The sequence below is a fragment of the Echinops telfairi genome, unplaced genomic scaffold (assembly GCF_000313985.2).
Source record: "Echinops telfairi isolate 266 unplaced genomic scaffold, ASM31398v2 ScPeMD7_2;HRSCAF=8, whole genome shotgun sequence".
Lineage (NCBI taxonomy): Eukaryota > Metazoa > Chordata > Mammalia > Afrosoricida > Tenrecidae > Echinops > Echinops telfairi.
In genome coordinates this window covers 11,602,352-11,613,790 of record NW_022103898.1, presented here as the reverse complement: position 1 = coordinate 11,613,790, position 11,439 = coordinate 11,602,352, and the positions used below count along the sequence as shown (strand labels likewise).

Below are 11,439 nucleotides of genomic sequence, written 5' to 3'. Positions count from 1 at the left end.
GCAACGCGGGGGTACAGGGTGCCACTGCTCACTGAAAGGTCAGCAGTTGTTCTCGGGGAGCAAGACGTGACAGCCTGTTTCTGGAAAGATCACACCTTTGAAAACCCTGCGGGGCAGTTCTGCTGTTCCGTAGGGTTGCTGGCATTGCCCACAGAGTCCATGTGTAGTAGAAGAGGAGCCCTGAGGGTGTCCGGAAGAGCCCTGGTGGCAAAGCCGTTAGGCACCAGGCTGAGATCCGTGAGGTCAGCAGGTCAAAACTACCAGCCGCTCTGTGGGAGAAAGATGGGACTTTCTACTCCTGGAAACAGTCAGTCTCGGGAACCCACAGGGGCAGTTCTACCTTGTCCTATAGGGTTAGTATGAGGCTGTCTTGACTCAATGGCAGCGAGGGGCTTTTTTTGGTGGTGCAGTGAGTTACATGTTGGCGGCTAACAGGAAGGTCAGCAGTTCAAAGCCACCAGCCGAACCTTGGGGAAAAGAGGGGTCTTTCTACTTCCAAAAAGAGTTTCAGTCTCGGAAACCCACAGAGGCAACGCTCCTCTGTCCTATAGGGTCTAGGGCAGTTCATTTGGCTTTGTTGTGATATACTGGATCACTGTGCTGCTGACTCGAGGGTGGGCAGTGTCAGCTCCCCGAGAGGTACCTCGGAAGAAAGGCTGGGTGATCTAATTCCAAAGACAGCTATTGAAAAGCCTCTATTGTTATAGTCTGGGCTATGCTTGGCGCGACCGTGACTTATGACTTGCCAGCACCTGGTAACGGGTGCCGAGTTAGTGCATTCTGTGTGCGGCCAAGCAAGTCAGCAGGCCGGGTACGTCATGCATGTGTGGAGGGTGGGAGCAGGATCACATGCTGGACAAGAGCGGAAGGCCAGCTGGACCAGGGGGCAGGTGAGAGTGTGGGGTTCATGGCTCATGGGCAGACCCACACTCTGACCCTGCCACCCCGACTCCCCGACAGCCCAGGTGCCTCCCGGCAAAGGCTCAGTGCTGAGAGACGAGAAGAGAGCAGGAGGGAGCATGTAGTCCGTCCGGGTGAGGCCCACTTACTGGATGAACTGAAGCCCCTTCTCGATGTCTGCCTTCCGTTTCTGCCTCTCCATCAGTCTCTGTGGGGGAAACACAGACATCAGTCAGCAGGGCCGGGTCACCGTCTGCCCCTGCCCACTCTCACGCCCACTCCCACGGAAGCCCACTTCAGGGTCTGCATCAGGCCAGGTCTGTGTGGCACCCTTAGTCAATTTCAAATGGTGACCTCCTGTGTACTTGCACACGCATTATAAACATGTTTACTTTACGCATAAAAATATGAGGAGCTGGGCAAAATTCAAAGGGAAAGAACTCCGAGTGTGGGCCTTGGCGATCTCTGACCTTTCCCCCATCCTACTTGGGCTGTGTGAAACTACAGGGGTCACCCTCCGATTCCAGGAGAAACTTGTTTTATTTATTTTTTGTTTTTTGAGTTGTTTTAATCATTTTATTGGGGGCTCATACAACTCTTATCACAATCCATACATATATCAATTGTGTAAAGCCCATTTGTACATTCATTGCCCTCATCATTCTCAAAACATTTGCTCTCCACCTAAGCCCATGGCATCAGCTCATTTTTCCCCTTCCTCCCTGCTCCCCTGAGAAACTTGTTTTATTCTCAAACTCAGCAGTGTGCACCGCTCCTGGGGAGAACTGGCTCAGAAAACAGAGGGTGCCCGCTACAGCCTCATGCAGGACCAGGCCTGGCACAATTCTTTCAACAGTGCCACAGGCGGGTATCTTTTTGGCCCCCACTTTATGGATGTGGAAACTGAGACTCAGAAAGTCCCGGTCCTGAGCTGGTGGGCAGCTGAGGCAGGATTGGTACCCACCAGCACACAGCTGCCCCAGGCCCAGAGCCGGCTTCCTCTGAACCAGGCGGGCCTGGGCACGATGCAGCACAGGTCAGAGAGCTCACCGCAGCCACATGCCTGAGTGACAGCTGAGGAAGATGATGATCAGAGGGGCCTAGCGGCTGGCCTTAAAGTGCACAGCGTGGGGTCGAACTGCCTGCAAGTTTCCTCTGACATGGGGAGGCTTGCACATAGATAGCCGGAAGGCCATTGTAGATCAACTCGGAGAGAGCAGGCCTTCCCCAGGGCCAGAACCAGAGCCCCAGGCTCCTGCCACCCACCAGGGGTGCCAGGAAGCTACCTTGACTCCCGCCAGTACTTAGGTCCAGCCACTCCTGGGAGCTTTTCTGAGCACAGTCCTCACCCTCCTCCATGCAATGACTTCTGGGTGGAGACTGAGCCAGGTCTGGGGAGGGGTGACAACCCAGACACAGCGTTCTTGTCTTATTGAGGCTCAGAGTAAAGGTTCTCTCCCCAGGTGGCTCAACGAGGGGATGGGGCTGAATCTGGCTCTGTTGCCCATGTGCCTGACCCCACCAAGCTGTGAGAAGCTGTGTGTCACCGGGCAGGCCACTTGGCTTCTCTGTGCCTACCTTTCCTCACTGTAACCTGAGCAGGCTGATACTATCTACCTGACAGGTGGTCCTAAGGCTTCAGGGAGATAGGGGATGGGAGACAAGGAGCTGGAGTAACCCAGTGCCCATTTCCTCCTTGTCTTCCTAAGGAGGGGGAAGCCCCAGATGAGTTTTCAGACCCCAGACCAGCATTGCTCCCCAGGGACAGGTAGGACCCCTGGCCATGGGTCCAGGCAGGAATGACAAGCAGATGTCACAGTAAGTGCATCTTAACGGTCCCCAGTGAACACTTGAAGCTGACCTGGGGCTCCACCCCAGCCCCAGCTTCCCCAGCTCTACCCCCCTAGTGCCCTTTCGGCTCCATTTTTCATGCTACCTAGGTTTGGGGATACCTGAGCTGGCCCTGCCTAAGCTCTGCCCAGCAGCTTCTGGTCCTGCTGACACCTGTCTGTGCATTTAGGAGCCACTGAAACCCAAACTAGGGCAGATCTGTTGCCACGGTGACTCTTCAAGGTTCCCGAGGCTGTCGGCTTTACAGGAACACACTGTCACGTCTTTCTCCTATAGAATGACGGATGCTGGGGTCCTTCTGGTTAGCAGCTGGGCACTTAACCACTGCACCACCGGGCTCCTAGGAGTCACAGACACAGGCCCACACACATGGCTTTCCCTGCCTTGGCTCAGGGCTCTCAATTCAACCTGGGTTTGAGTCCTGGTATTCACATTACTATCTATGTGGTCCCTCTGGGTCTCCGTTTCCTTATCGGGAAATCGGGCAATGTTGGCTCCTGCCTTATCGGGAAATCGGGCAATGTTGGCTCCTGCCGCACAGGGCTGCTGTGGTGATTTCGGAGCTGCAGCAGCTCTGCTGCTTCGAAAAACTGGCAAGTTCCCCTGGGATCAGCACTCCCGAGACGACTGCGTTTCTAATACAGGAGTCGGGCAGCAACAGCCTTGGCACCTGCCGGGGCTGAGCTGCCCTCTCGGTCAGTCTGGTCCTTCCAGGGTGAAGCAAGCCTGTCACTCCATTCCTCACTCCCCACACAGGCCTGATAAGCAAAAGGTTGGAGGTTCCAGTCCAACAGCCCCTCACCAGCTTCTAGAATCACTTAGAACCTTGGCATCCCCGTGGGGCAGTTCTACTCTGCCTGTTAGAGTTGCTAGGCCTTAATGGCTATGGGCTTATAATAAAGGTGGGGGGGGGGAAGAGGGGGGATCTCCAATTTGACAAAGTATAATATAGCATTTATTAAAGAGAATAAATCTTAGTATGTGTTCTAGGTTAATTTGCATCCCTCCCCAACATTCATGTGCAAGCCCTTCTCCCCCTGTACCTGTGAATGGGACCTTCTTTGGAAACAGGTGTTTTATCAGTTAAGTGCGGGCCCAGGGAAGTACAGTGGGTCCTAAGACAATCTGAGTGCCATCCTCTAAAGAAGACTCAAAGAAAGAAGGCAGAAGGCTATAGGAAGACATTGGCAGAGAAGCTGCCACAAGTTCAGGATCATCTGGGCCTACAGAAGCTGGGAAAGGCCCCAAAGGGTCTCCCAGTCGATCCTCAGAGAGAACGCGGCTTTGCCGACATCCTGAATTCCGGCCATTCATCTTGAGAACTGAGGCACCAGATCTCTAGTGTGTAAAGCCACCCAGTCTGTGGTACTTTATTATGGCACGTTTATTTTACCACAATAAAAGTCAACTGGAAAAAAAAGATAGCAAAGAACATAAACAGGAAATTCACAAGAAACACAAATCTTTTTATTACACTATCCAAACTCACTGCTTAAAGAACCACGTGTTAACCAGACGCCCCTTTCACCCATGAGACTAACAAGAGGAGAGTCAAGGGGTTGAGTATGGAGAAGTGAGAGCCCTCCCACAATGCAAACACGTGGAGGGTGAACGGATATGGGCTGAGGATGAGTAGGGATGTCCTTGTGATCGGAAGGACGCTCTCGTGAAGCTTTCCTGGATGATGTTTTTCTGATAAATGCACACTGTGGGGCGAGGGCGGGGGCGGGGCGCCCAATGCATGGGTTTCAAAATTATTTTTAGATCAAAATAGTGCTTGGATTCACAATGAATGCTCATGGAAGCAGCAGTCATGAGATCAAAAGATGTGCTGCATTGGGTACATCTGCTGCACAAGAACTCTTTAACGTTTTTGAAAAGCAAAGATATTACTTTGAGGAGTAAGTGTGCCTGACCTAAGCCAAGGTATTTTCCATTTCCCCATCTGCATGTGGAAGTTGGACATTGAATTTGGAAGACCAAAGAAAACATGATGCATTTGAAGTGTGGTGCTAGAAGAAGTACCATGGCCTGCTAAAAGGAAAACAAATCTGTCTCAGAAAAAGTACGGCCACAGTGCTCCTTAGAGGCCAGGATTGGGAAACTTTGTCTTCCATACTTTGGCCATGTTGTCCGGAGAGACCAGTCCCTGGAGAAGGACATCATGCGTGGTGAAGTACTGGGGCAGCGACACAGAGGAAGGCCTTCGAGGCGATGGACGGACACAGTGGCTGCAACAGGGGGCTCAGGCCCAGGATGATTGTGAGGGTGGCGCAGGACCGGGCAGTGTTTCTTTCTGCTCTGCACAGGATCGCTATGGGTTGGAAATGATTCGCTGGCAATAACCACCACATGGGATAAACATGCTATGTATGTATGGGCTTCAAAAGTATTTTCAGACCAAAGCAAACTTGTACTAACTTGTTGATAACATGTAACTAACTTGTACTAACATGTCTGAAGAGGCTCTAGTGTGAGGTGCTAGTAAAGATAAGGTATTAGTTTGAAAAGAGCCCTTGTCAGAGCAACATGAATTCTGCTAAAATTAAAGCAAGAACAAACCTCAGTTTTACGTCAAACTCGGGCAGAAGAATGATGAAACCACTGATTCTTTAGAAAAACTTACAGGGACGAGGCCCCAAAGAAAGCAGCAGTTTTACCAATGGACACCTCATTTTAAAGAGAGGTGAGACTGACCATGTTGAAGATGAAGCATGGAGAGGCAGGCCATCCACATCAGTCTGAGGAAGCAATCTCGTTCAAGGACTGACGAGTCACAACAGCAGGAGGCAACAGCATAGACAGCTCCACTGGTTCCGCTTACATAAGCCTGACTGAAAAATTAAAGTTGAGCAAACTTCCTGCTCGATGGATGTCACAACTGTTTGACCTCAGTCAGATGCAGACAAGAGTAAGGCTTTCGATGGCAATTTTAAACAAGTAGGAGCAAGATCCTGAAGCATTTCTTGGAAGAATGATAACAGGAGATGAAGGATGGCTTTACCGGGATGACCCTGAAGGCAGAGCACAATCAAAGCAATGGCCATCATGAGGTGGAAGGGGGTCTGGTCAAAGCAACATCAGATAGGCTAAGTAAGAGCAAAGAGAATGACAACAGTTTGGGGGAATGTTCGAGGCATTTTGTTGACTTTCTGGGGGGCAATGAACACATCTGCTTACCGTGAGAGTGTTTTGAGAAAGGAGCAATAGGTTAATCAGAAAAACACCCAGGAAAGCTTCACCGGTACAACGTTTTCCCTGGTCATTCCTCTCCCCCACCCAGGGCAATTTTGAGAGTTTCAATGGGAAATCATTAAGGCCTCCGCTTACAGTTCAGATTTAGTTTCTTCTGATTTCTTTTGTTTCCCAATCTTAAAAAATCCTTAGAGGGCATCCCACTTCTCCTCAGTTAATCATGTAAAAGGCTACATTGATACAGTTAAATTCCCAGAATCCTCAGTTCTTTAGGGCTAAATGGCCAGTATCATCCTTGTAAATGGTGCTTGAACTTGATGTCACCTTTGTTGAAAAATGAAGTTTTTATTGTTTATTTCTATCTTTTAATCCTTTTTTTTTTTTTTACCCCTTGCAGACTTCTTAAAGACCCTTCCTATTATAGGGGAGATGCCGCCCCATAACCATACATGGTTGAGGAACAACAGACAGAGACCCTTCAAAGACTTTGCGGTGCAAGATCCCATCGCTGTGCAAGGTGTGTTTACCTACAAAGACGGGCTCTGCAAGAAGCTTCTCTCATTTAAAGGGTCCTCTCTGGGGCCTGGGACTTGCCGAGGACACTGAATGCATTCCTTTCTGCTGTATACACCTCGGCATGGTTTGCACTTTTTGCACAGGGCAAGTCTAATTCTTAAATAATTTGAGAAGCAAAATGAGGTGATTGACTGGAGGCCAACTCATTTCAAATTGTGCTCTGGGGCTGCCAAAAGTCAACGGGCCATTTTTGCCCAGTGAAAGACAAACCACTGACCTGCGAACCATGAAGGAAACACGTTTGTCTTTTGTTTTGTTTCTTCCCACCTCGGGGAAAAGTTTGAGGATGACAGAATTCCAGAGACTTGGATCTTTATCAGCTCAGCAGGGACAGTGCCAACCTCTTCAAAATCCCCATGCCTGGCTCTATGCATGGCACCAAGCAAGTAAATCGTTGGAAGAAGAATGAATGGATAGCAACTCAGTTGAACCAGCCATTGTATGGCTAAGAATGAATGAATGAGTGTTGGATAAACACACGAGAAAGGCTGACACCCAGAGAAGTCAATAATCAGCTAATAAGATGAAATTTGCTGAGTGGTTACCATGCACCAGGGGCTGCCCTGTTCGCCTTACGTGTAATAATTTACCTATGGTTCACACAATCACCCTGGGAGATAGTTATTATCCCCCCTGAGCAGAAGAGAAAACACAGCTACAGAGACTGGTCCAAGGCCACACAGCTGGCGTGTGGGGTCCTGGGATTCAAACCTTGGCAGCCTGACCCCAGGGCCCACACACATCACTACACCACTGCCATCTCCCATTCAACAGCAGTCTGTCATCATGCTTGTCTGAACCACCTCCTCCTGCCTTTCTTGGTCACATTTTGTGAAAGAGTTGTCTGCACCACGCATCTCCTTGTCCTCACCTCCCCAACTCACATAGACCCTGCTCCCACACACTGGACGTGTGGTTGCCAACGTCCTCCCTGTCCCAGGTACCTGCAAGTTGCTGAATCCAAGGCACCTGCTACTTCCTGCCCTCCGTGCGGGGTCCTCCTCACACTTCTCTGCTGTCCCTTCTCTGTCCACTAGGGGCGCCTTTCCCTCTATCCAGCTCTCCAGACCCAGGCTGCCCAGCTTCTATTGAGCCTGCGCTCTCCCTCTCCTGGCTCCACACTCTCTCACCAGATGAGCTCTTGCATTTTTAGGATCTCATGAGTCATGTCAGTGACTCACAACCGAGTTCTTCCTCCAGGACTACCTCCTCCCCAGACCGCCGACTGACATCTCTTACCTTTGGGCAGTGCTTCTTGGAGCCAATATCCAAGTTGTCTGAGACCTCCATGTGTATCCTCAGCCTAGGCCCTCTACTTCAAATGCTCCCATCCCCAACTCCTAGTCAACTTCTCAAACAAAACCAAACTTACTGCCATCGAGTAGATGCCGACTCACAGCAACCCTACAGGGTAGAAGTGTAGGACAGGGTAGAACTGCCTCCCTATGGGTTTCCAAGACTGTCACTTTTTTTTAAATTGGGAGTTAATACATATATCATAGCATTCCATAGTTCAATCAGATCAAGCAGTATTGCACAATTGCCACCAGAGACTGTTACTCTTTATGGGAGTAAAGAGCCTTATCTTTTTCTCACAGCCAACTTCTGCCCATCCATGAAGACCCAGTTTGAATGCCACTCTGTCCAGAAAGTCCTACCTGGTGTCTGTCCCAGGTGGATTCGATGTTCCTTCCACTCAACACATTCCCCACTCTGTCTTCTCTCCCAGTCCTGCTCCTCCCCCATGCAGTTCTCCGCGACTCCCCAATTCCTTCCACCTTGCCGTCCTAGTATTTCTCCTGCCCCTTCTCCCCCTCGGTGTCTCTCAGGCCCTTGTCATCCTTGTCATTGAGCGCCCTCCCATTGGCTCCTACCTGACACGTGTCACCCGTTGCTCAACACTCTCACTCACACACACACGTTTAAACATGGAATGGAGAGAAGCTCTGTAGCTGTTAGCAGTCATGCACCAATGCCTGGTTGGAGACTGTACTACAGCTGGGTAGGATGTTGCCACGAGAAGCTGGGTGAAGGGTACTGTGCTTCCAGCTTCCCGTGATTCGATCATGGTTTCGAAATAATCAGTTAAAATCAAACTAAACCAAACCTTTCATGTCTGCTCATCCCAGGAGGGCAAAGTCCACGCTCCTCATCGTGGCCTGGCCTGTGGCCCTGCCACACAGAATGAATGTACCACTCCAGCTTCCCAGTCAAGAAGTCCGCTTAATTTCCAGCAGCCTTCACCCCCTCCCCCCCTCCTCCACTGCCTTCTGGATGGCTCAGCTGAGGTGGCTGCTGTACCAGTAGGCCTTCCTTGTCTGACTCCTACCCCTGGCACTGCATCTATGTGCTTCTATTTCCCTTCATAGGAGTTCTGGGATGCTAACCACAAGGTCATCAGTTCAAAACCACCAGCTGTTCTGAGGGAAAAAAATTAGGCTGTCTAATCCCATAAACAGTTCTACTTTGTCCTATAAGGTCACTATGAGTCAGAATTGAGTGTTGTTTTTCTTGTTTGTTTTTTGGCATCTCTCTACACAAGGTGGTGCTGTCAGGCAAGCATCGGGCTGCTAACCACCAGGTCTGCAAGTTGGCAGTTCAAATCCACCAGCTGCTCTGAAACAAAAAGCCAAGGTTACCTGCTCATGTAAAGATTTACATTTGGGAACTCCTTATATAATGTCGCTATGAGCCAGACTCGACCGGATGGGAGTGGGTACCTTGCTCTCCTAGAAGCGCTTGAAAGGCAGAAGCTGGCGGAGTTACCTCTAGCAGCAGAGAGGAGGAGTAGACAGAGCCCCACGATCCCTGCATAACTGTGAGGATGACATCAGTCATCAATGATGAAGCACTTGCTCCTCCCAGATATCGCTCCAAACACTGTACCTGCCTCACCTGGTTTTCCCAACACCCTGTGAGTAGGTACTGTTTTTACTTCCCTTTTACGGATGAGGAAACACAGGCACAAGGAGGTGGCGTCACCTGCCAGGTTACACAGCTAGGAAGTGCCAAGAGCTGGCATTTGAACCCTGGCAGTAGGAGTCTGAAACCCATGCTCTGTGGCCCACCCTTAACCCAACCCAAGCCAGCAGATGCCTACAGCTTCCCTCCACTGCACTCACTTGGCCCACCTCTCACCCCCCGAAAGTCTGCCCATATTAGGCTCAGTTGTCCCAGGTCGCCTAGCAGTGGAAGCAGCAGTCGACTCTGACTGCAGACACAACCCCCACACAGAAACACGACCTGAAGTGTCGTCAGCACCTCTCCCCACTCACCAGGCAGGCCCTTGACAGCTCATGCAGAGCATCACCAGGGAAAGCTGTCGTACCACAGGCCTGGCCCTCAGAGACCCAGGTCCACATTTGTCCCTGCCCTGCAGTCCTGAAGCACTGAGTCTGTCCACCCGGGGACCTGTGCTTCAAGGAGGCCTGGGGAAGCCTCAGTTCAGGTCAGGCAGCCACCTGCTGATTATCAAGCTCCTTCTCTGGCCGAGCTGTACCTTTGACCTCTTTATGTGCACTAGCCACTCCCTGAAAGCTAACATTGCCCTTGACTATGAATGCAGCAACACACCACAGGTGAGCCAGGCTAAAAGCAGTTTAACCACGGAAGTATAGGATAAGCGAATACTACATCAAGAAAACCCACACACACAAAAGAACCCAAACTCGACCCGTGGTCACCATAGGTGAAGGGCAGAGAGTTGTTGCCTATGGGGCATGGAGTTTATGTCAGTGACGTTGGAACAACTTGGAAAAGGTTATCAACCGCGGCTGTACGGCACGGAGAGTATAATCAACGACGCTGAGTTATACAAGCAGAGGTTGTGGCATTGGAGCATGTTCTGTTGTGTATATTTTTGCCACAACTAGAAAAATAATAACTTCATGAATATCCATGACAACAAGGAAGAAGAAAATGTTCTAGAATTGAGTATGGTGGCGATTGCACAACTCTTCTTGATGTGATTGAATTGTTGAATTGTATGACATGTGGCTAAAGTGCTGATAAAACTTAATTTTTTTTTTTTAAAGCAGCACAGTGGAAGTTCAAGAGCATGGTTCCCTTTCTCCCCAACTATGTGACTTCATGCTTTCAGAAACTGGGAGAAGGCAGCTATGGGCTTCCTCATGACTCCCAGGGCAGAGGACATTTAGAAGCCCAGCTCTAAGGAATCGGGTTGTTTCTCCAAGGAGTAGGTGTTGTCATTCCCATTTTCCACAGAGGGAAACAAATTGAGAGCCTGGAGTGCTTCGTGGCTTGTTCAAGCTCGCTTACAAGCCACCTGCAGAAGGGATGCGAACTGGGATGCCCATGGGCCAGGGTGACCTGCTTCTCAGCCAGTCACTTTGAACAGACACCAAAGTGTGTTCAGGAGACTTCCCCAGGCCACCCCCACGCTCTCCACCACCAGCCGCCCAGTCTACCCTCTGGTTACAGAGGGCTTTGACTTTCATCATCCGGTCTTTTTACCCCCAACAGCTCAGGCTGTTTCTGGGGCCCAGGCTTCTGCGGCCACACGCCAAGTACCAGATGTGGTGCTCAGGCAATGAGCCCAAGGGAGCTCTCCTTCTTGTGGCCCCTGCCCCTCTACACACAGGAGTAGGCCTTTGGGAAGCACAGGCAAATTATCTATGAACAGCAAAGCAGACATCACCCCAGGGTCCCATAGTGTTCGCCTTCTTTGGGGCGATTGAAGAGTTGTAGCTCCTGCTCCTGGAAGCTCAGCGACCTTGTGGCTGCCCACCCTCAGGCATCCAGGGGCTCCAGTCCCAGCAGTGGGTCACAAGAGCTTTCTGGTCTCTGTGTCTCAGCTTGGTCAGGTGCAGGAGGAAGCTTGTGGCTACCCAGGCCTGCCTGGCAGGATGGTTCTGAAGAGGTGTTTTACGAGCTTGCTTTGCCCAGAGGGGGTCAGAA

General features: G+C 50.6%; 1 protein-coding gene across 1 annotated transcript in view; it reads right to left on the bottom strand.

The window, feature by feature from the left end:
- ZC3H7B (zinc finger CCCH-type containing 7B) overlaps window positions 1–8,409 on the bottom strand; it is a 36,686-nt gene extending 28,277 nt beyond the window's left edge. Inside the window, exons 1-2 of the mRNA XM_004700686.2 lie at window positions 8,397–8,409; window positions 1,050–1,108 (exon numbers count right to left, since the gene is read on the bottom strand). Of these exons, the coding sequence (XP_004700743.1) occupies window positions 1,050–1,102 (53 nt within the window). The 5' untranslated portion in view covers window positions 1,103–1,108; window positions 8,397–8,409. The remainder of the gene's footprint in view (window positions 1–1,049; window positions 1,109–8,396) is intronic.
- Between the last annotated feature and the right edge of the window lie 3,030 nt (window positions 8,410–11,439).